Consider the following 25,392-nt stretch of genomic DNA (forward strand, 5'->3'; position numbering starts at 1 on the left):
CGAAGACGACATCTCATCAGCAACAGTTAAAGATGAAGGAACAACAAAGTAACTCGACAAAATATGGAGAGTGCTAGAAAACCGTTACGCGTCGACGGCGTGGAAAAAAGCGAACTGACGTCATCACGCCGACGAGGCTCTCTTATGGCTCCAGTGATGTCATGCGGAGTCGCGAGCAGAGCCGAGGCATTGTGATGTCCTCGTCGGTGTGGAGAGCTAGGAAAAATTCCGTGGAATGCTGGGGCAGGGGATATTTATAAGGTGAGGAATCCACAGGCAGATGTATCCATCAGAAATCCTATTTTTCCGATGGTTGTTATGTACGCTTGCAAACTGTAGCCAGATGTTTACAACTCATCCTTCCACCAGACGTTAATGGGGCCATGAATATACTCACCAGAGTGGCAAGCAGATTCCTTCTCTGGGGGATGTGGAAGATGCATCCACAATAGTAGGTTCAGCTTCACGTGTAATTTAAGATAACTTTCAGTGCTACTGTGCATGACCCATACTCTCCAGTCATGATTTTCACAAATCGTAGCCTCCTTCCCAACTTCCTAAGTGACATTGTACCTTGAGTTAATAAACAAAAGCAGCTGTAGCAGACCCTCTGTGTAGTTGTTGACGGTAAGTGCCTTTTCTTTGAAACACCATTGTGCATTCAGATCCAGACTTCCTCACATCGTCCATCCAACCCCATCAATCAACCTGAGCTTTCAAACAGAAAATAACACAGGAGTCCAGGTGAGACCCATACAACTCTTATATTGGCATCAATGTAAAGAAAACAATGATACATTGCTTTTGAAAATTATCAAGAAATGTAAAAAAATGCATCTTGTCCCTTTTTTTGTTGGTCTGTTTGCGTGGGGGAGGAAGGAAAACGTTTGGGGTAGCGAGGCGGATACAGGAGAGCAGGAAATATACTGTCCTATACACGATGATGAGAAGGATCCCAGCTGAAGAGAGAGTTCTTTTCAGCTGACAGTTATGGGGGAAGAAACATATTGGATACCTATCTGGCAGCAGCATCTTGAGGCCCAGAATGGAAGAAGTTGAAGAAAAGTGAGCACTGATGGCTCTCTATTTCAGGAAATGCCAGCTCCCGAATCCAAATGCCCGCCTGATCACAAACATTAGCCACTCAACAATGGAAAATAAACCACATATGAGAAATACTCTGCGGTCTGTACTGGAGCCGCGACCACATTTTAAACAACAAACCATGTCAGTAAGGTGGCCCATTGACCTGTAAAGAAGGTAGATTCAAAGGATAAAACAAGAAGTGCATTTTCTTTCTGGGCATGTATAAAGGAAAAACTTCTTGCTTAGTCTCTTGGAGTTTCAACCCACCATTGAGTGACTGTACCGGACACCCACTCCAATAAAAGGGAAGCAATATTAATCCACTCAGACAGTGGGAATGGCATAATTACCCAATTCTTAGTCCACCTTTGCTGTAAAATTTTGGTGAGGATTCTTTGTAATGGATCAAATTCCCAATTGAAGACTAGGACCCCCTCATAGCTGGCATCAGCAAACTCTGTCGATCTGTGGATTGTTGCTTTTCCCCTTTGTCGACCTCCAGTAGGGATACCTCTGAAAAGCAGTAAAAAACAACTGCTAATTGGTCCTCGATCCTGAAGCCTTTCTCTCTTACACCATTAAGGAGGAAATATGCTAATCAATTAATTTGTAAGGTAAGAATTCAATGAAACAGGCGTGAGGATCTACTTGCCATGCAGTCATCTCTGCTAATTTGTAGGGGGTTGTAGTGTGATTTTAAATAATTGGAACAACAACTAACAGTTGCCAATGAACGGTTATAAAACAACTGCTAATCAGTAAGCTATCATAATGTGGTGTTTTATTGTAAGGGAGTAATTCTATAATTTGCCTATTCAGGTAGATAGTTGTCACCCATTACTAACACCAGGAAGGAATTTCTTGGTTGACGTATGCTTTAAGTGAGGAATAGGTCTCGTTCTCATCAGATGGACTAGGCTACCTCTAGTGTAACAGAGGAGTACAGCTAAGAAAAATGGATCTGGGTAATACAAAGGCAAACGTTTAGTCTAGGAGAGAATTTCCACAAGCATGGGGAGGAGTAGTAAGAGAAGGTTTGGGCAAACTTAGGGAGAGTAATTGGGTTAGCTCAGGACAGGAATTGGGATTTGGCAAGTGTGAAGAAAGGATTGGGCAGGTTTAGAGACAGAGGTTAGTTTAGCTCAGAAGTAGATTCAGGACTGCCCAAAAAGATGGCTTCGCCATTTCCTGAGGAAACCAATTTTATAAACTGTTAATAAGTGATCAGTCTATTGCAAGTGTGTGTGCGTTTTTGTGTATAGTGGAATTAAATGTTCTCTTTAAATTCTTTAGTTATTTTTTACATTACACAATTTGGGGCAGCATTTTGGAGTAGGCAAGACATCCTAATCATCCGCACCCAGGGACATTTAAGCATATTTGACTACCCCTAATGCACATCCTCTTTCCATCCACTGATTACAACGTGCATGCGCCAGTGTGAGAGACCATGGTAGCCCCTTGATCAAGCAATTCGACCGATGTGGGCAGCCTCTAATGTGGAGTAGCCAAACACCCATCCGTATTGGTTGTTAAGCCATCGTCCGGTGGTCCTCATTTGAGTGGTCATCAGTGTAATCAACAAGGTCAACATCCAGTGTGAGTGTCTGGAAACTGTCCTAGTGATTGATAAAGTCATCACCTAGTGTGATTGAATAGGATGCGCACCCTCAGCACAAGTAATTAATAAGTCCTCTTGTGTGAGTTGCAGGGACACTCCTGGTTGTGTATAATTGTGAAATCATACATAGTGATGGCTTAAGGGGAAGTTGGTGCAATCACACAGACCTCAATCCTGAAGTAAGCCAAAAAAGGTTACAATAGAAGAGAACGTCTTTACATAAAATATTCATCAAGGAAAGTTTTACAATCCCCTTACATCCTTAATGAATGAGGGTGAGAAGGGTACATAGCTAAAGTGTCACTTGGGACCCAAGGCCCCCTCACTGTGCCTTTGATCACTCAGTGATTAAATTATTTGTTACATCTCCATATTAGTGGTGATGACATCCTTTAGAACTTGCATGCTTTCAATAGAAATGTGTTTACATTGTATCAGGATGGTCCCAACTCTTGTTGACCGTTGACGTAATTTTGAGTGCATTACTAACTCTAATTTAAATTTGCTATTTGAACATCCCCCAGGTGGTTAATGTGGATTTGTGACTTAGACATTCCTTTTCATGAGCTGTTTATCCAACCCGCTACTGAGAACTATAAGTACGATTTCCATTGTAAATGATTTAAGCTCCTACCCACTCACACAAAAATAAATTATCTTCTTTTCCACCGTGAATGGTAAGAATCTAAACGTTTTACGAGTAGATGACATGTAGGAGCAAAACAAAATGACCTAGTGCTACATTGTTGAGCTGCATTCCTATTATGGCTTTATAATTTGACTACATCATATATGACAGTAATAGGAGTACTTTAGAATCAGGATTTTCTCAGTATTAACATTTAAAGGGATCAATCCTTAATCCAGTCGGAGAAAAACATCCTCCATTCCAAGACTTAGGTCAACCATCACAGCAAGTTCACGTGTTTAAATCAGGGGTACTTCTTTTCCAATAAAATGTGAGCAGCTTTGCCCCTTTGCCTTATTACTACTAACTTGAATAGCTCTTTTGTCACAACTGATAAGGCTACCTCTGTAGATAACACTGTTGAACATCTACTCATACAAAGAGTGGGTGATCAGGACATGCACAACTTCCAGGCCTTCTATAACAACTACTTCTCTAGGGATTCAATCATACACCTCCATGTAGTTTTGCTGATGCCAGTTGATCTTCTAAAAAGTAGAAGGGTGGATAGACAAACGAGCCAGACAGCACCCCCCCCAAGAGAAGAAAAAAGAGCAACAGAAACTAAACGAAACGAGAGAGGTGCAAAGACTGCGTACAAAGGCAGGCATGAATTCAGTAAGCAAAATACTAATGAATTCACCATGCAATTTCAAGGGAAATGAACACAAGATATGCAAAATCAGTCATGGGGATACCTGTCAGTGGACTGTAGAATAGTTACAACAATGTGAATATTTTTTTTCATTGTACAAAAAAAATCATTTACTTCCATTTTCCCTGACCACATGTAGAAAAAGCACTTAAAAGTCCAAAAGGTAAAGCTTGGCACACTCTGAATACTAAAGGAGTTACATGCAGCAAAATATACAAGAAGTGATTCTGGGAACAAACTTAAACTCAATTCATATACTCGCTTGGCACAACTGCAATTCAATTTTAAAAAAATAGTTCAAAAATACTGAAACTGACCTGAATTCAAGTATTACGGTTTCTTCAACAGAAACATTATCAATGCAAGAAAAACATCACATGGAATATATCAAAGGGAAAAGGTATTTCATCTGGATTTTTTTCTCGAATTTCTTGTTTTTTTCTATACAAGTGAAATGCCTACACAACTCACAATCATATATATTTTTCAAAAATTAAAATTATTGCATTGCTTTTGCATATCTTGTGGAACAGAAAATGCAAAGAGTAACCGATTCATTTTTTCCCAAGCAGAGACATTGTTTTTTTCCCAAATGTCATATATCTTTTTTGCATCCCAATGGCCCCAGATTCAGAAGATTTCCTGCAGGTTTAAAAAGTAGGAAGAAGAGGACTGCGCGTGCACAGAAAAAAAACAGACCTGCACGCACCCTGGCAGACTCACCCAACTACTCACATGCCCACAGATCAACATATTACTACAAAATGCCAACCACTCACTCCAATGTGCAAGACTATAACGAGTGCATTGCCTACTATCTTTAAATTAGTTTTCTTTTTTCTTTAAAAAGAACTGTTTCTATTAAATAAAAAATAACAATTTCTGGTGCAGAAATCTATCTCTTCTGTCAGGCTACATTCCCTTTTGTTATACAGAATTTCAATAGCAAACTGCTTTCTGTAAATGATACGGTGAGAAACAAAATAGATTTTCACATTTGCAGATGTTGAAATCTAAAGAAAGTGGTGCAAAAACCCCTTCTGCTTTTCACGCCACACCTGTCCCCTCACCTTCAATGACCGCAAATCCCCTCCAACAAAGTTAAAAAAATAACCTGACCAAACTGAAGCATGCTTTCAAGAAAATATCTTATCCACTGCAACCAAGAGATATCTGCAGAGACCCCTCTTCTCACCATTGAAATGTGTGGGCAAGCCACGCACCTTGAAGGCAAAGTTGACTGCCGGAGCTTTATCTGCTTGGTAGAACTCCGCTTGCCTGAGCTGGATAGGCAGTGGTGAGGCTGGCCAACACTTTATTTCGAGGGGCGGAGTGAGAGAGGCTCAGATCATCGTACCCGTGTAGTGAATGGGTTGACAAGGGCAAGCTTTGCCCGGAAACATTCAGATCAAACCTAGGGATCCAAACCAAGCCCTTGAGCTCCACCTTACTGGCTAGGGTGGAAAGTCTCAGTATTTTTTAACTGCAGGGACTCGCTGGATCGCTACTTGCCTTTCCTGTACTCTAAGGCAGTACGTTATCGCTGTCGTGTTTTCTGAACAAGGTTCTGTAATCCACGGCAGAAGAAGTCCAACATTCCTTTCAAAGTATTGAGGGCCTTGGCTCTAGGGAGACGTGTGAGGCTCTTACAGAACATGTGCAAAATGATTCATTTTCCTCTTTTTTGAACAAGCAAAGGTGAAAAATGCAGGGTCCTTTCTGTCCGGGCCATCCATCAAGATGAGCTTCTCCTTCGCACTGCTTAGCTGCAGTTGTTCCTTGTGCAGGGGCTGGAAGGAGAGGGAGCTGAGCTCCCTCTGGCCTCCGGCATCCACAGGCACATGCTTGGGTTGAACTGACTCCTGGAAAGCTTTTGTGTAACCACCCAACGCTGCTGCTCATCCCAACGCAAAAGAATGAAGAACGCTGTTCCGGTTACTCCAGGTCACGAGAACAGTGAGGCACTTCTGAAACAAACCCATTAGGAACATTGAAACAGAAAAAACACATCATTGCTTCAGCCCTGACAACTACAAGTTGCTGACATAATTCCTACTGTCCTGGAGATGCTCCTCCGTCTCTGTACAATCTATGGTCTGCTCATCCGTCTCCACCTCTATACTGTCCTGCCCTTGGTCCCTGCAATTCACAAAAGGCAACAGGTTGCCATTGGGGCTCTGCTTGCTGTTGCCATTGAGGATGTTATCCGCTGCATTCTCCATCTCTTCTATCGTCATGTCGCATGCGTCCGCAAGTTCCTGGGTAGTGACCTCTATGAACTTTGGGTCTTGGGCAAACTGCACGAGTCCTTCTGAAATCAAGACCTTCAGTCGGCAGGCAGCAAGGAATTGAAAGAGGTAGAAAAAGAAAGAAAAGGCATCAATTAGTAAAATTCCAAGGTAAGCACAAGTCTGAAGATCACATTCTGTCCCCTCCCTCATCGCCTCATTAAAACCATTCTAAGATAGAAGGAAAAGCCACAGAGGCTTATAGGCAGGCTGCACGCTTGCATAGCTTGTTCCATTTTTTTAAACAAACTTTATTGGGTTTTTGTTTTTTCTTCTTCTATTGTCCATATAATATACATACTACACTTTCATGACACATTAAAGTATACAAGTCCCCTGTAGGGTCTCCATGCAAGAAGTAGTATGTTCATCAGTATTCATGGCTGGAGAATGTGATAACACACATTACAAACAAAAAGAGACATCTAATTTTCCCCATATCTTGACTTCCGTCAGCTATGTCATAAAGCATGCGTATGTACAAAACTGTTCAACTATAACCCTTTAACACCCCTCACCACCCTTTGTTGGAGAAAAAAAAACCGCCACCCTCCCCAGGATCTGACTGTATTATATAAAATCCTAGTTGCTTATCCCTCTCACCCCATATTGCAGTAAAATGAATAAACTTATCATACCATTACGTTTTGACCTATCCACCCAGGATTGCCTGGGAACTCCATACTTCTGTCTATTGTTGTGTATGTGGGGCATCGGGGACATCATAAAGATTGGCACTTTTGTGGGTTTCCACCATTGTGTCCCATTCCAAAGAAATTGGGGTTTTCCGCAAGCCACGGGCCTCCTCTCTACGCAGTGCCTGGCTTTCAGCCACCACCCACCTGGTCAGCACACTATGCCATATGCCCACCGTGGGGGCCTTGATCGATTTCCAACGCATAGTAATAGACCTCTTTGCCAATATGAGCGCCAAGTCCAGAAAGCGTAACTGAACCTTGTGGGTCTTTCTGCAATTACGGATACCTAGTAAACATTCCAATGGCACCCCACCTGAGTAGTTTTCTCTAATGAGCTCAACGCCCCTGTCCAAAATTCCCCAAGGCTCGGGCACGCCCATAGCATATGTAGGAGACCTGCTGCTGGTAATTTGCATTGGGGGCAGTGATGGGCAGTAGCCAGGTATATTCTTTGTAATTTACCAGGGGTCAAGTAAGTACTATGAAAAATCATACATTGAATAAACGAAAAACTTGTCGTTACGAGGTATTTTTCGTGGGTATTCCAACATATTTTCCTATTCCTTGTCTGTGAACTCTCGCCCTATATCTGCCGCACATTGTGTTCGAAGCATGTGTAAGGGGACTCTAGCATGTGTGCTGTGCGCTAGTGTACAACCACTTAATAGGGTGACTGCCGTGTCCCATATAATATAGAGACCTAATTAATCCATTCACTTGGGGTTCTTCCCGCCGCGGAGCCCAGTGTTGTTTGATATAATGTAAAAGGGCAGCATGTGTCATGTACATCGTGTTAGGTGCCCCTGTTTCTCTTGTATATACGTCATGGTCCATCAGTGTCCCTCCATTGAAGAACGCCCCGACAGACTCCACCCCCGCATCCAACCAGGGCCTGAGCGCCTGTTGTGTTAATCTGCCACTGCTAGTGGTATACCCACTATCGGAATATTATCTGCATAAACCCCACCGGTGGAGGTGTATTTTAGCGCCTTCTTCCAGCATTGTAATGCAGTATGCAGCAGAGGTGGTAGTGTCGGTGGAGGTTTGCTGTGTGGCAGAAGCAACGTATGTCTAGCAGTGTAATCCATTTCCTGCAAGTTACGTCCTGCCGCCCAGTCAGATAACCATTGTAATTGGCATGCATAATAATATGCCCTAAAGTCAGGCGCTCCTAGGCCGCCCCCCTCGTGTCCAACTGAAATTTCTTAAGACTGATTCTGCGACGACCCGCACCCCAAATAAGATCTAGTAAAATGGTGTCTAGTGTGGTAAAAATGGTCGGTGGTACCACCAAAGGTAGGTTTGTAAAATAATATAATAGGCGAGGGAGCACCTCCATTTTGGATAACGCTATGCGCCCAATAACTGATAAGGGAAGCGTAACCCAGAAAGCCACCTGGGATCGGATACTCCGTATCGCCTTGTTGAGGTTACCCTCCAACACCCAAATTGGATATTGTCCGGGTGCAGGCAATCGTGGAAAAAGAAAGCGTTGGATTTAGATTCATTAATGGCTAGACCTGAGATTAATTCAAAGTCGGCAAAAATACGAGGGACTGGGCCCAGGCCCTCCAGTATATCCGACGCGTATAGTATTAGGTCGTCGGCATAAGCTGACACTAAGTGTGTCGCAGTGCTTATAGAGAGACCGCATTGTGTAGCTTCCAGTCGGAGTGCCAGTGGTTCTTACGCCAGAACAAATAATATGGGAGACAAGGGGAATCCTTGCTGTATGCCTCTCTGTATGTCATATTCACTAGAGATTAATTTCCCAGATCGGACTCTTGGCGTTGGAGCGGCGTATAATAGTTTAATCCATTTAAGATATTCAGGGGGCAGACCGAATCGTGCAATGGCTTTGAACATATATTCCCACGATAGTGTATCAAATGCCTGCCTCATGTCTAATGATATGCAGCCGGCATTGTGGTGATGTGTAAAATCCGTTGACATAATCTGATGTAATCTACGGATATTCAGTGAGGTGCTCCTGGCTGGAATAAATCCACATTGATCAATGTGGATCAGTTTATTAAGATAGGGCTGTAGCCTATTTGCCAGGATCTTACTGAGAATTTTGTATTCTGTGGATAATAATGACAGAGGTCGATAACTCGACATATCCGATAAAGCCCTGCCTGGTTTGGGTAATGATACTACCAGCGCTTGAATGGTGGTACAAGGAAGATGTCCTAGTACGAGGGACTCATTGTATATCTCCTACAATTGTGGGATTAGGATCTCTGGAAAAGTAGCGTAGAATTCTATCGGCAGTCCTTCCAATCCTGGTGTTTTATTACGCGCTAGCCCACCTATAGCTTCCTTGATTTGTGCCCTCGTGATGGGCCCTTTCAAATCATCCTGCATACCCTCAGGGCCTGTGGGTATGGTAAATCTGCCAGGAACTCGTCAATATATGGCCCTTCTAGTACCGGCGGCGCACGCATAGCTTGTTCCATCATGCCTTACATAAATATGTCTTGATCAATGTTTAGTAATACTCCTTTTTCATCAAGAACATCATGCGTTGTGTAAAATGTCAACTGCTGCGTTTAACACATCTGAAAGGTTGTTTTTTTTTACCTGCGATTTTGATCCCAAGTGGGGGCTTGTCAACCATTTGGAGAAAGGTCTCATACATTCAACTGTGTTTAACAGTATTACAAGGTAACTCACATGTCCCCGTGGTGGCAGCCTACAAATAGTGTTTCTTAACTTTTATCAATTTCTTCAGCAGCACTATACTAGTCTACATTCCCTAGATCATGTCTGGCGTGCTGGCTTTGTCAATGAATGTGTATTTGCGGAGTGGCAACTGGAATACTTTGACATTCATAGTTTCCCAGATAAACAGCTATAGGTGGAGCTCCCTTGTTCTTCAGAACCCTCTTTGCTGATGATGGGTGGGGATTTTCAGAGTACTAAATTTGAGTGGGCCACTGTGGCCTCCTTAAACTCCCTTTTCAGATCTTTGTTTCCGGGGCAGGGCGGAAAAGTGAGCTAAAAAAACACAATTGTGCCTATAGTATGTTTCCTAGGAGAATGTCCTTCCTTATCCCACGTACCCTGGGTCACTATGAGTCAAGTCAATGGCTTGTACCTCTATGCCATCTAGAGATTTTCTGTATCTTAACTTTTCTTAAAAGATGCTAGCTCAGGAAAGTCCATCTCAAGTATGTTTGGTTGTGAGTTCACCAGGAAATATACATATTTTACAACACTGTCAACTGATCATTCAAATTCATCCAAAATATTTACTTACTTAAAACTGCACACAGGCTGCAATGGCAGGCCTTAGGCATGTTTAAAGTACTACTTAAATGGGTGGCATAATCAGTGCTGCAGACCCACTAGGCGCATTTAATTGAATGGCCCTGGGCACATGTAGTGCCACTTTACTAGGAACTTATAATTAAATTAATTATGCCAATTGGGTATAAGACATGTTTTAAGGGAAGAGCAAAGCACTTTAGCACTGGTTAAGTGCACAGAGACCTAAAGCCAACAAAATCTAATTCAGGTAAGAGTGGAGACTAAAGGCAAAATATTTGGGGGTGATCCTGCAGAGGGTCACATCCAACACCTACACAGTGCTGCCCACACTAATCATCAATGCCTGCAGGTGTTACCTCCCATGAAAGAATTTCACAGACTTTCCACCAAGAATGGAAAGGTACTAAGACATAGCACTGATTACTGTATGCATCTGTCTGAAGGACTGAAATGCTTTCTTGACAGAGACTTCAACTACAAGAGCTCTGCTAATAGTTTCACTGAGATCCCCCTCGAAGATCCAGCGGCCAATACACTTTACCATTGACTGTTCTTCAGATTATCGTGGGCACAATTTCCTTTGCTAAATGCCTGCTCTTAAATATGCAGAGTATTTTCCATTTTCTGAGTGTTGAGTACTTTTTTTTAAACCAAAATAATATCACAAAAGCGATTTACTGACTGTTATTTGATGCCTATTGAATGCTCCAACCTCACACCACTTCCCTGGGTAAACCGTGGATTGCTCAATCTCAATTCAACAAGAGTCAACTGCTAAATGGGCATACTTGGCGTTAATTTTCAGCCTACATGGTTCACTAACCCCTGATTGCACGGGACCCCTGAAAAGGTTGCCATAAATGCTCCACAAGTATTTCAAATTCAACTGCTTTACATAGCAAACTGTCAAGATACAGAGAACATTTACAACTGAGTGACGTGATGGATGATATAATCAATAATACAACATATAAGAGTAACGTGTTTATAATGAATATTGGAGGGGTGTGTACATGGAAAGGGGTGCATGCCAGTGCATCGTATATGCTAACATACCATTGTGGCAAGGAGTACGTTAATTTTTAGCCGGGGTTATGTGGGGTGTTACCCCGAAACCGGTCCCAGGATGCTTGTTTCCGGTCCAGGAAAGACCTGGCTTGGCAGTTTGGGCTGGACTGTTTCCAGGAGGAACAGGATCAAGACTGAATTGCACATGGCTGGGTCTGAACTGGGGTAATGAAGTGAGCAAAAGAACAATGATGGAGTCAACCCAGATCTAATAGTGAATGGGGGTGAGTGTTTGAAAAGCTTCAGTGCTCCATCAATCATCTTACTGTGGTTGCTTGTTTGCCCTAAATTGGCAGGGTGTGACCAGATGTGGGTCTCTTGCTCACTTTGCCACTGGATTCAAGCTAGCCTGGCTGATGATGGATGTTACCCCGAAACCGGTCCCAGGATGCTTGTTTCCGGTCCAGGAAAGACCTGGCTTGGCTGTTCAGGCTGGAATGTTCCCTGGTGGAACAGGGCCAAGACTGATTTGCATATGACTGGTTCTGAACTGGGGCAGTAAAGTGAGCAAAAGAACGATGATGGATTCAACCCAGATCTAATAGTTACTGGGGGTGAGTATCTGAAATGTTTCAGCACTCCTTCCATCATCTTACTGTGTTTGCTTATCTTAAGTACTGGCCTGTATGCACACTTGTTATATTTCTCAATAGATGTCTGTACATGGTACGAAACAGATATTGTTAGAATTGGGTTTTTGAGATTATATTCGCCACTTTGTATTTCTACGTATGTCTTTTTAGTTTAAAGAACTGGCTGGATATTAGTAAATAGAATGCACTTGCACTTTTGCTTTCCATTTGCACTTTGTCTTATTTTACTCTAAGAACTGGCAAAAATAACACACACAAGTGCATGCACGCATGCGCACGCGGTGATGGGAGGAATGCAACAATTGCTATTTGAGAATATTCCTCCCATCACTTTTTGTGTGCTTGTTAGAAATACATTTTCATCATGCATCTGTGCGTTTGACTCTTGATGGCAACTTTTGCATGTTATTATAAAAAGATCCCTACTGTGCTGAATTATCATAAATGCACTTTTTACGAATGGTTTTAGTAAGCATACAGTTACACTTCTGTTTCTATATGGTATATGTCACTCAAGCAGCTGTGGAGAGGCTGTCAGCATGTGGTAAGTGGACTTCAGAGGAGTATGGTGAAATGATGGTGCTTTCCACGTCCGGCATATTTTTAGTTTTCAGTCATTTTATAGACAAAACCTCAGATGAAGCAGGACTTGATATCAGTCGATCCACCATATGTCAAACACTTAAATCACAATACTGCTTCATGTTAACTTAAGAACCAATGATATTTCTCTATTATAATTACTTAAAAAAATAAACACTGCAACATTTTGTTGTCCTTTATGGATGTATGTATGGGGAGGCAATAGAAATGGATTCCATGAGGTAAAGTAATAATTCAATAGAAAACACAATTGGGTAAAAAAAAAATGCTCCCCATAAAATGTTCTCCATAGGAAACAGTCCAGCTCAGAACTGACCATCTGAACAACCAGAAGTGTAAACAATGCGAGTAATGTCAGGTGTACAAAAAAGATACTTACTTGAAAACCAGTTCTGCAACATTAGTATCTGCCATGGATTCAAATGCTTGAATCATTCCCCATCATCAGGCTTAAATAGAATTGGATGTATAGTAGATTCACATGGTTGAATTGGGACTAACAAAGCATCATCAGAGAAAATAAGAATTTTGGTCTCTGCCTGCCCCTTTGTACATACTAGTTTGTTCTTCAAGGCAGTAGTTCCTCACAAATGAATGTGGTCTTCCTAGCGGCCCATCTGTAGATATTTCTTAAGTGTACTCCAGCAGAGCTATCCTCCCGAGGCTGTCCTATTTGAGGGCAATGTGAGAACTGCTCTGGACTTACTAAGCCAGTCTGTACAGTTCTTTTTGTCACTGCCTTTATAGGTAATGTAATGGGTAGTGTTATCTAAAATGATCTTCCTCCCGCAGCTCTTAAATTATTTCTCTGCCCTATATATCCGTCTCCCCAGAGCTTTGATCAGAGAGGCGGATGGCCAACTGTTACATCTTCTTTGGGGACTGGAGTGACGTCAAATTGCTCTGGCTAAGCTGCACCTACCTAGCTATGAGGACAGGATGGTTGTACCAGATCTTAAGCTTTCTTATATGGTGGCCCAGCTCAGATGCGTGGCTCACTGGGGGTATCAGCGCTGGGGTGGACTGGCTCACCGCTCCAGATACATTCCCTCTTGACCTGTCCTGCTAAACTTCCTGCTCTCGTAACGACCTAGATGACGCGATCCCCTGGAGGCCTACTAACCACGCTTTGGTTCACATGGGCCTGTTCCCTTCTACATACCAAGTCGAAATGCCCGTTGATAGAGAATATCCCAAGGAGGTCTTATTACATCCTACTCACAGGGACGACTGGTCCAGGCTGCATGATTAAGCCATCGAGGTATGTCCACTCTCGGAGACTACTACCAATGGCGGTCTGAGGACTGTCCAGGACCTGGCAGAAAAATACAACATGCCTCCTCACCATTTCACCATTACCTGCTATATTGCGCTGTCACATTGGATTTACACCAATCTTGGGGTTGTGCAGATTCAGAACTGCCGGAGCACGAGGGTCTAAACCAAAACGACTGTGCTCCACTTCTGGCCACACTCATACAATCACCATTTTCTATAGGGCACTACTCACCTGGGCAAGTTGCGACATGGGAGGCCACCGTGAGTAGTGGGCAACGGACATGGGTTTGCCGCTGACAGACTCTGATTGGTCTAATGTGCTGTCATCTACTCCCCAGGTTTCCCAGAACGCTTGTTTTAAGTTGATTCAATACTATTATTTGCATAGAGTGTATCTGACCCCTAAACGTATTAATCTTATATTCCTGGGGGCCCATACCACCTGCCCTCGTTGCCAACTGGAAGACGTGGCTTTCTTTTAAATGGGTTGGGACTGTTCTAAATTTACACCCTACTGGAACACTGTCCTGTGCTTGATTAGCATGGCTATCAAAAGATCACTGGAAGTATACCCGTCAGTTTGCTCACTGGAACTGTTCCCCAGGCCCAAAGGTAGGTTAATCACCACCAGATTTGCTGACCTCGCATTGATACTTACTAGAAGACAGCTGTCCATCACCTGCAAATCTCCAACAGGCCCCTCTTTCCAGGGATGGTGGTGTGAATTGAAGATATGGGCTGAGTGTGAAGGGGCACTGCTGGCGCGGGAAGTGCAGTGGGGCCAGCGTAGTCCTGACCATGCGCAGGGTAAGGAACAGATTTTCCAGGATTGCCTAAGTGTTGATTGATGTCTATGGACTACTTCTCTTTCCCACCCGACTGGGATTACACAGATGAGTGAAGAATTCCAATGATATTCGTGTGGTATTGATTGTTCTGTGAGTGAGGTGTGGTATAACAGGACGGATATGGGACTGTTGCTGAATGGGGATGGTATTGAAAGACTCTAGCAGATAAATATTCTCTCCCCTCCCCTCCCACATTCCCACCTGGGCCCGAGTGCACTGTCTCAATATTTCTTGCTTAGCTGTAATGTCTACCCAGTGAAATATTGTTATGGTTCTATACTTTTTTTTTTTTTCTTTTCTTTCTTCCCTTGTTCCTTTATCCCTTACTGTATTTTTTTTCCTCCAGGGTCTTTCCTTTTATCCTCACTTGGTTCACATATTATTGTTACCTTTTTTAACCGATGTTGCTGTCTTAATTAATTCATTATTATACCTGTAAGAATTTGGGGGGGTGAAACGCTTTTTAAGCAGCAACCACAATTCTTCTCACAGGGCAGTCACAAGCAAACCCCAAATTAACCTACCTTTGCCAAGCTACACCAAGGTAGCTTGGCACAGATAAGTCAGGCTTAACTCAGAGGCAATGTGTAAGTACTTGTGCAACACTTCAAACAGTAACACATTGGAAACACACCACAAAAGTATTTAACACTAGAATAAAAATATAGGGTGATTTTTTATAAATAAAACAAGACCAAATGACAAGAGTCCAATCAGTAGAATAGAAGATTTTCATCTTTAAAAATTTGGTTAAAAATAGCGCCAAAAAGCACAATATGTCAACTCTGTATACCGGATCGCCAGGGAGCAGGACAAAGTCACAAGTTCAGGCCGACTTCGATGGAGCGTGGGCCAGCCACACAGATGCAGTTAGGCCCGCTGAACAAATTAGCCTACATCCTGGTTTGCACAACGTTGCGTGGGTCCGGGTCAATGATGCGTTCCAAGATGCAGCGAGGCTGCAGTGCGATGATCTGCATTGTCCTTGAGAATGCCGTCGATGAGGGCTTGCGATGCGAAGTTTGGCATTGAGGATGCATTGCACAGTTGGGGTAATGCGTCAGCTCCAATGAGCTGCGACGCGAGGGCCTGCACTCTCTTCCAAGGATCCAGGACCGGGGTGGCACCAATTGGGCAGAGTAGACTCAGAGGTGACAGAGTCCAGGTGCCAGGGGTCAAAGTTATTGAAGCCTTCTGACCCTGGGGCCCTAGATAGGAGGCCAGCTAACTACGCCTTGGAGTCACTTTGGGGTCCTGTTTCAACTGATGCAGGCCCTGTCCTTTTTATCCAGGCAACAGGGCAGTAGTCTTTCAGAGCAGCAGAGTAGCACTCCTTTCAGCAGCACTTCTTCCTGACAGAGTATCCAGAAGATTACTGAAAAGGTGGTGTCTGGGGTCCAATATTTATTCTTGGTACCCTTCCCCTGGTAGGTGGGAGAAGCCCCTAGAATTTCCCTTGGAAGTCCCCAAGCATCTTGCCTTCTCTACCCTTGCTCCATACTAACTACAGGTGGTATGCAGCCCTTTGTGTGGAGTCGGTACACAGCCTATTCAAGTGTAAGTAGGGCTGGGCCCAGCTCCGCCCTCCCATCCTGCCAGTGATGGCCCATCCAGGCACATCTAAGCTTTCTATTGTGTGTGGCTGTCTAGGAGGAATACACAAAGCCCAACTGTCAGCTACACCAAGTCATTGGACCCTGAGTCAGGGAATACTGAGGGGATGCCCAGGATGGTTACCCAGGGGATGGGGGGGAGGGAGACTAAGATCTAGAGGATCTAGAAGGGAAAGGAAAAGCTGAACAAGAGAGAGAAGGTAGGTAGAAGTAGGGAGGGAGCAGAGGAGAGGGGGAAGGATCGAGGAGGGAAGAGTGGGAGAAGGAAGGGAAGGGTGGGATGTCCAGGGGAGGGTTCGACAGGGTCCCATGCGGGAGCTCGGGGGAGGATAGCGTGTCACTTCTCTGACGGGGTTGGGCATTGCGCAATAAGGTTTCAGTATCACGTGGTATAAGGGGGTCTTCAAAGAGCTGGAGGGCACAAAGCTGGGGAGGGGTGTAACAAGAGTATTCTAATTTAGAGAAGTGGCCAATCAATAGTTGCCAGGTGTGAGTGAATTTAGGTTCGGTATATGTGAGCCGCATGTTAGGAGCTCCATCGCCATGACATGCCAGAGGCCTTTGAACCACAAGGAGATGGGTGGGGTGGAAGGCGTCTTCCAGTGGAGAGCAATGACTTGTTTGGCCGCCCCCAGCATGTACCCAATGAGGCGCCAATCGGAGTGAGTCATGGCTATGAGCTGTTGGGGTCGGATGCCCATGAGAATCACTGTGGGTGAGCTCTGCACAAGGAAGCCTACAGTGTTTTTGATGTGGCTCAGGGCCTCCTTCCAAATATGTTAAGAAGTGGGCAGGACTACCAAATATGAATAAAATCGCCCAACACTGATTGGCAATGCCAGCAGTGAGGGGAAGCAGCTGGGAAAACTTTCTGCGAACATATAATACCAGCGCGTATTGCATTTATATGCGGTTTCACATTGGGGGTTGCTCCTGTGTATCCTAGGGCTATCGCGCCATAGCTGTTCCCAGTGTTCCGGAGGGATTTCCTCTGCATAGTCCATGTCCTTTGGTAGGCATGGGGATGGATGGGGTAGGAATGCTGTAAAACCTGATATGTGCGGGAGATCAAGCCCTGCGTGCCATCGACAGAGAGCACCAGTGTCTCGAAGGGGGTGAGTGGCATTGTTGCCACCTGCACATAACTTGGCGTAAGTAACCAGTGCAGAAGTTGATAATATTGCAGCCTGGACATATCTGTGAAGTGGAAAGCTCTCTTGCAGTGATCAAAAGTTTTGAGAGTATCCCCCTCAAAAAGATATTGAATCGTGCGCCATTCGACCCAACACCCAGGCTCAGAAAGATTGCGGCTCCAAATCTGGAGGAAGGCTAGGATTAGGAGCCACTGGGGTGTTGGGAGGAGGAAAAGAAATGAGGCCCCTTGGAATCACAATCTTGTCCGAGATGTCGAGAACCGTTCTCGTCGGGATGGCTATGTATGCAACTTTGTGTTCATGGCCCCTGAGCGGGATGCCAGTGATATCCGCAGTCTGGCGTATGGCTATCGCCAGGGGTTCTACCACTAGGGCAAAGAGCAAAGGGGAGATCGGGCAGCCTTGGCTGGTGCACCTTTGTAAATGTATAGGTGAGGAGAGGTGGCTATTCACTCAAATCCGCGCTGTGGGGGCCACGTAAGAAGACATAATCCAGGTGAGCATAGACAGGCCTAGGCTGATTTTTTGTAAGACTGCACGCAGTAAGCCCCAGACAACGCGGTCGAAGGCTTTCTCAGCATCAAGGGATAATAAGCAGGCTGGAATGTTCAGGTGGTGGACCTTCTCTACTAATTGTGCTACCCGGCGAATGTTATTTGCGCCCTGATGCTGGCGTATGAATCCAACCTGGTCTGGATCCACCAGGCTTGAGAGATACGGCTCAATGCGATTCACCAGAATTTTAGAATAGATCTTGACAGCTATGCTAAGCAGGGCGATGGGTCTGGTGATGCACATTGAGAGGGGTCCTTTACCGGTTTAGGGACGAGAACAACTTCTGCCATAGACATCGTGGGGGTGAGGCCCGTGGTTTCAGAAAACGAGTTGAAGAGGTGTAAGTGGTGTTCCTTAATCGGGGCAGAAACATGCGATAAAATAAGACTGGAAGGCCTTCTGGGCCAGGGGTTTTACCCACCAGGAGATCTTTTAGTGCCCGTCGTAATTCGGCCTGCGTGATCGGGGCTTCTAGAAGTTGTGCATGGTGAGGCTCGAGGGGCGCCCAAGGACAGGATGTAAGGAAAGAGCTAATGTCCTTTTGGGGGTGGCTTTTGTTTTTATAGAGGGCTGTGCAGTAAGAGTGAAACGCCTGTTGTTTATCATGCCCATGTACCACCTACTTTTTTAATCTTTGAGAGGTGAGCCCTGGCTATCCTGGCGCAAAGACAGCGGGCCAGAATGGACCCCACTTTATCTCCCCCCTCGTAATATTTTGGCTTTAATACCAGGAGCAAACGTTCTGCCTTATTTGTTCGATGGACCCTCAATTGGCCTCGGAGAACGGGCAGTTGTTTCTTTGGTGCAAAGAGGACGCTGCATGATCCAGTTGTTCAGGGGTCTCCAACCCTTTCTGCAATAAGAGCTACTTATGCTCAATGAAAACCACCACGATCTACTAACAATTTTCAGTGTTGTAATAGTGTCCACATCAGGTAGCATTACATTAGTGGTTACCAGCAATAGCCAGTTCAGTTCATCAGGCAAAGTTGCCAGCAGTAATGAGTTCTGAAAATGCGCACGTTTTCGTGTCAAATACACATTTTGAACATTTTGGTACACATATATTTATTTAACCAAGCAAAAGTTTCTAATTTAATTACCTGGGTTGCACCCAGGAGAACTACTTACTGGTAGCTGGTGAGCTACCAGTAGCTTCCGAGCTACTCGTTCGAGAAGCCTGTTTCAGAGCCTTAATGTCCCTGGCAAGGCCTGTTTCAATCAGGTGGGCCTTCTGGGTGCAGGCGATTACAATGGAGGTGTGACACCCCGAGTGGTCGCCTTAAAGGCATCCCAGAGGGCAGGTCCGGAGGTTTCAGGGAGAGTGTTTGTTTCAAAGTAAGCTATGTTCTTGTGCCATATCTCATCTATATTGAGGGGATTGCGCAGGATAAGGGGGGGGGGGAGGCGGGCTGTACATTCTTTAAGTACCTTGTTTACCTTTGCTCGCCTCATTTTCTGAGGAGGCAGGTGGAGCGCATGCAAATCCAGAAACTTCTTCAAGCACAAAAACTACTCTTTCAGGTGAGTACCCATTTCGGTTTGCAGTGTGAATCTTTTCTGGATTCAGATGCTGTGCATTGATTTCGTTGCCATTTTCTTAACTGTGGACGCTAGGCCGGAGATGAAGTCAAGCTTCTTAACAAATGTTTTAGTACTCTCTCTCTGTCCCACTTGTGCTTCTCTGTTCACCTGCACGTCGAAGAAGTAGTGTTTTGTGAATGTGTGAAAGACGACCATGTGGCAGCCATACATATGTCCCGTAATGGAACATTTGCCAGGAAGGCTATAGTAGCCCCTTTCTTTCATGTCAAATGTGCTCTTGGTTTTGTCTCTAGCTGCATGCCAGCTCCTTTGTGTCCTAATTGGATTGCTTGAGTAATCCACCCTGCAATGGTGTTCTTAATGACTGGTTTCCCTTTATTATTGTCTGAAAATGGTACAAAGAGCTGTTTTCCTTTTCTGATTGGCTTTGTTTTCTCCATATAATACATTATCGCCCATTGGCGATCCAGTGTATGCAATGCACTTTCTACCCGAGTCTTTGGCTCTTGGATAAAACTCAGTAGTTGGATTGTCTGGTTTATGTGGAGGGATCTTTTATTGTATGACCTTTGATAGGAATTGTGGGTTGGTCCTAAGGATCACACTGTCCTTGTGCATTTGCATGTATGGCTACTATATGGTGAATGCTTGCAGCTCGCTTGCTTGACAGAGTGATGTCATTACAATTAGAAAGGCTGTTTTAAGTGTGATGAATTTTGGAGTGGCCCTGTGGTGTGGTTCAAATGGTTCTTTCATCAATTGGGTAAGCACAACATTTAGGTTCCTTGTAGGTGTTGGTGCACTTCTTGGTGGGGCATTTTTTGGCACCTTCCAGAGCTCTTTTGATCACTGGTGTAGCGAAGAAGCTTCTTCCTGTGTAGCCCACTATCACCGCGAGATGCACTTCTAGTGACTTATAGGTTAGCTGGTTGTCTAGCAGGTGCATGAGGTATCTGGTAATTGTAATGTTTTGTGTCCTGTCCTGCAACAGGATAGATCTTTAGCATCACCTTGTGTATCTCTCCCACTTGGCTGTGTAGCACTTCCTTGTTGTCGGTCTTCTTGCTTCCCTCAGGATCACCATTGCTTTTTCTAGGAGTCCTAGGTGTCTGAACTCTATGTCTTCAGGAGCAATGCTGCTAGACTTGGTGTGTTTGATTCTGGGTAGAGAACCAACCTTCTTTGCATGGAGAGCAGGTCTTGTAACACTGGTAGTCTCTGCACATTGTTGTGTGCCACCTCTAGTAGATCTGAGAACCAGGTATGTCTCGCCCACTGTGGGGGCATAAGTAATAAAGTCATCTGCCTGCATTTGTTGATTACTATTGGTAATAGTGGGATGAGCGTAAAAGCTTAAGCACATCTTCCTGACAAGTCTATCGATGGTGCATTCCCTAGGAAGTGCCAGTGTGGATGTCTGAATGCAAAGGATTGCCATTTTGTGTTTTCTGGCGTTGTAAATAGGTCTATTTCTGGTGTACCCCACCTTTTGAACACATTTTCTATTAGTGTCTGATTCAGCTCCCACTTATGTGAGGTGGATGCCTGTCTGCTCAGCTTGTGCGCCTCTACATTGTCTATTCCTGGTAGATGTATCGTCTTTATGGTTATCTTAGCTCCAGTAAGTTTACCTGCTGTACTGCCTCTTCTGGTCTCCAGGCCTTTATTGTGATGGTTAAATTTCCTCCTGCACTCTTTGCATGCCAACGGCTAGATTTTCTCAACTCCCCGTAGCTTGTAACCACTTGCTCTGGACCCATTCATGTATTCAACATGGTATTAGTGGAATGCAGACAGCCATCATTCCCAGCATCTACCCCACAGTCCTCTCTGTCTGAGACAGACTCCTTCAAAATTAGCAACTTCTGGCATTATTGCCAGCATCCTCTTGTCGCAAGGGTAGGTTTTCGCTTGTGCTGTGTTGATTCTTGCTCCCAGAAAGTTCTCCTGCTCTGGTGTAGGTGATAATTTTACTGTGTTTATTGAAAAACCTAGTCTGTGGAGTGTCTTCATCACTGATTTTATGCTGTTTTTGCACTTGTGTGATGAGTTCACCTTTACCAGCCAGTCGCCTAGGTATGGTTACATATGTATTCCCATTCTTCTCAGGTGTGCCACCACAGCTGGCAAGCATTTTGTAAACACTCTAGGTGCTGATTTTATACCAAATGAAGCACCCTGAATCGCTAAAGTGTCTTGTCATGAAGCATACATTTTTTTGTGCTTGGGGTTCTTTGGGATGTGTAGGTATGCATCTTTTAGGTCTATGGTCTCTATATAGTCTCCCTGTCAAAGATGAGGAATGACATCCAGCACGATTGTCATTTTGAACTTCTGTGTCTTTATGAACTTGTTTAAGAAACTGAAGTCTAGTATAGGCCGTAACGGCTTGGTTTTGGTACCAGATAGTATGTTGAGTAGTTTTCCTGGTTGATTTCCTTCCAGGGTACTCGCTCTTTAATGCCTTTTTCTGTAGTATTTCTCTAACCTCCCAACATTGAAAAGTATTCTCTTCTCTTGTAAGAGGTACTTTTCTGTTGACCTCGCTTTGGCGGGTGTTTGACCAATTCTATGCAATAGCCTTGTTGGATGACGTTGAGTATCCACCTGTCTGAAGTGACCTCCCTCCACTCCTAAAAGAAAGCTCCTTCCCCCTGTCCCCAACCCCACACACAGGTGCTGTGTGTGGTTGGGGGTTCCGGCTTTGCAAGTCACTTGCAAGTTGATGTAGCCACCCCTCTTGGTGGCTGTCCGCTACCTCTTGCTAGTTCGCAAAAGGGCTGTTTCTGTGGTGTTTGGTACTGCCACTGTTATGTCAGTATCTGCACCTGGCTTCTGCTCTGGAAGCTCTGGTGTGTAGCAGCACTTTGAAAGCCCCCTCTCCCCACTGGTCTTCTCGTGGGGGTACTTCTTCTTCTGCCCCCTGAACTATGGAACAAATGGCCCTCTACAAAGGGTCACCCCAAACGTTTTGCCTTCCTTTTCATTTTCTGACCTTCTTTTTGTTGGCTTTAGGACTCTGGGCACTTTACCACTGCTGACCAGTTCTAAAGTGCATGTGCCCTCTCCTCTAAATATGGTATAATCAGTTTTACACCTGTTTGGCATTTTGAGTCACTTGCAAGTCCCTTTTAAAGTGGTACGTTGTATACCCAGGGTCTGTACTTCAAATGCTACTAGTGGGATGCAACTGATTGTGCCACCCACAGAAGTAGCCTTTCAAATCTGTCTCAGGCCTGCCACTGCAATGCTTGCTGGGTCTGGTAGCTCAGTGGACAAATGTATCCATTGCAGGGGCCTGTGTTTGACCTCATGGTCACAGGTTCAAATCCCGGTGGGTCCACTCAGCCTTTCATCCACCTGAGGTCAATAAAATGAGTATCTTTAAGTTGGGTAACAATGAACATCTGTTATTCAGCGCCAGGAGACCTCTGGGTGAACGTGCGCTTTACAAATATACATGTTATGTGTGTGCAGTTTACTGCCACTTCGACTTGGCAGTTAAAACCCATCGCCAAGCTTGAAACTCCCCTTTTATTACACTTAAGTCACCCCTAAGGTGGGCCCTAGGTAGCCCTAAGGGCAGGATGCTGTGTAAATGAAAGGTAAGACATGTACTGGTATGTTTTGCATGTCTGGGTAGTGGCAAACAACCTATTTCGTTTTTCAGTAATATGAGGCCTAGTCTTCTCATATGCTAGCATTGGGAATTCCTTAAAACACTTTAAAGCTGTGATTCCTGATCCGAGAAGAGTAGCTTTTTGATGTTTTCATATGTTTGGAATGCTAATGACAAATCCTCCTTACTGATGAAGTTGGATTTAAGATTTTAGAAAGTGGACATTCCTTTGTGCTTATCACTCTTTGTGCCTTACAGCCTGTCTCCAATACACATCTGGGTTGGGTGACAGCTACACTTCATCTGCATTCTGAGTACTCATCTGCATTCTGATGGGTCTTCCTGGGCAGGGAGGAATGGGGGGGCTGACACTTACACTTCAATAGGTAGTGTCCTGTCCACACAAAGCACTGATTTAGCCCCCACAGGTAGGCTGGCAGACAAGACTGCGCTAAAAGGGAACTTATGCACTTCAAAGGCTTTGAAGTCTCCTCCATTTCAAAGGCACTTTTGGGTATAAGTACTGGATCTCTGACCTGCTAAAATTAGACACTACAGGACTCAGCTTGGCCAGAGGAACTGCTGTGATGCCTAAAGGACTCGTCTGGACTTTTTTTCTGGAAGGGCTGCTTTTCTGCTTGTTGCCCTGCTGCCTGCTGCTCCCCAACTGTTGAAGGAGCGGTGGACTCTGCCAAAGTGATTTCCAAGGGCTTGCCCCCTGTTTCCAAAGCCTCAGGGCCATCAAAGACTTCAATGTCCTACTACTGCTGTGGAACTGACTCTCCAACCTGTAAGTCTGGCAGCTGAACTTTGACAAAGCTCCATTACATATCAATGGGGAAACCCCCCAAAAATCCGAAGGACCTGGGTAAATTATAATACGAAACAACAATGGTCCAATCGAAGAGACCAACAGAATGGCCAAGGCCAAACTAATTAGCTTGTCCTAATTTCACTAATTTCAGTTGTCTATACCAACCTCCTCAACCCTGAGGTAGGAGGTGAACAGTTATTTTTATCAATAGGAAAGAGCATATACAACAATGTAAATACTTATCACACACAAAAGTAAATGCATACGTTTTTTATATATATGCAACTTGACAGTGTGATTACATTATTTACATACGGTCGCTCCAGTTATAAAGATAAATGAGAGAAAGTACTCAAAAAGAGAGCCTGTGTAGGAAATTTGGTTAGGGAATGAAAAGAGGAAATGGACCTCATACGTATGATATAGCCATTGTATAGAAGATAGAAACCAGTCCATCACATATATTAGTACATCATAAATGCAATCTCATAATATGGGGATAATTTCTTCAATCAAAGTTGCCCCTTTTATGGAAGGAAAATTCCAATCCAGGCTTTGCGGAATATCGACATTGCTACCAGACACACAGGAGGGGGGCCAGTTAGAGCCTCAACAGTGGGTCTTCATCAGGACTCAATAACAGAATAGAAGGGAGCAACCTTGAGTATTCAGTCCTCCGCTAAGTTATTTGTAATTATTCAGAACACAATGGCCGGCTGGCTCCTTGCCTTAAAAGGATTACTTGAACAACACCCTTATACAAAGTGGCCTTGTTGGGGGATTTAATTATGTAGATATGCGAAAACTTCGTTGTCCTTCAGGTATCAGAAAAAAACTGACTGAATTAATCACCTCGGGCTCTACATCTGGTTAGAAAGAATTCATTGATCCAAACTCTCCTTTTGTTGTTTAATTTTTTTCTTCAGTTGTTTTAGTATGTCATCCACTGCTCTCCCAAACAGGTGTTCCCATTGAACGGGGTGTTGATAACGTTGGTTTGGACTTGATTTGTGTAGCCAAAACACACAACCAGGATTTTAAACAGGTGTTGGCGATGTTCTTCCTTCCTCTGCGAGGGATGCCGCTCTCCTCTGATACTGATCTTGTGGGTGTTTCATTATCTTGGTCATCTCTTCCCAGTGTTGGTAGGCATTTCTATTGAGCAGGGCATTAAGTCGCTGCTCCCTTTTCGAACATCTTCCCCACCATATCCATTCTCTTGCTCTCCTTTGCCAAAAGTGGTCCGGGTGTAATTAGCACGTTTGCCCTTTTTCAGGCGGAGGCCACAATGATGGAAAACAATGTAAATGTCAAATGGCAAGGTACTTATAGAGCGCACTGTTACCAGACAGACACCATGCGGTGTCGCCTTTGCGGTTTCCTGGCGCTGATA

The 25,392-nt window shown here is 44.4% G+C and overlaps 1 protein-coding gene across 1 annotated transcript in view; it reads right to left on the minus strand.

Annotated features, from left to right (window-relative positions):
- Positions 1-752: 752 nt before the first annotated feature.
- CACNA1C (calcium voltage-gated channel subunit alpha1 C) overlaps positions 753-25,392 on the minus strand; it is a 2,189,932-nt gene continuing 2,165,292 nt past the window's right edge. Inside the window, exon 49 of the mRNA XM_085652198.1 lies at positions 753-6,374. Within this exon, the coding sequence (XP_085508324.1) occupies positions 6,081-6,374 (294 nt within the window). The 3' untranslated portion in view covers positions 753-6,080. The remainder of the gene's footprint in view (positions 6,375-25,392) is intronic.

This window comes from Triturus cristatus, chromosome 4_1, assembly GCF_964204655.1.
Source record: "Triturus cristatus chromosome 4_1, aTriCri1.1, whole genome shotgun sequence".
NCBI classification, from domain to species: Eukaryota; Metazoa; Chordata; class Amphibia; order Caudata; family Salamandridae; genus Triturus; species Triturus cristatus.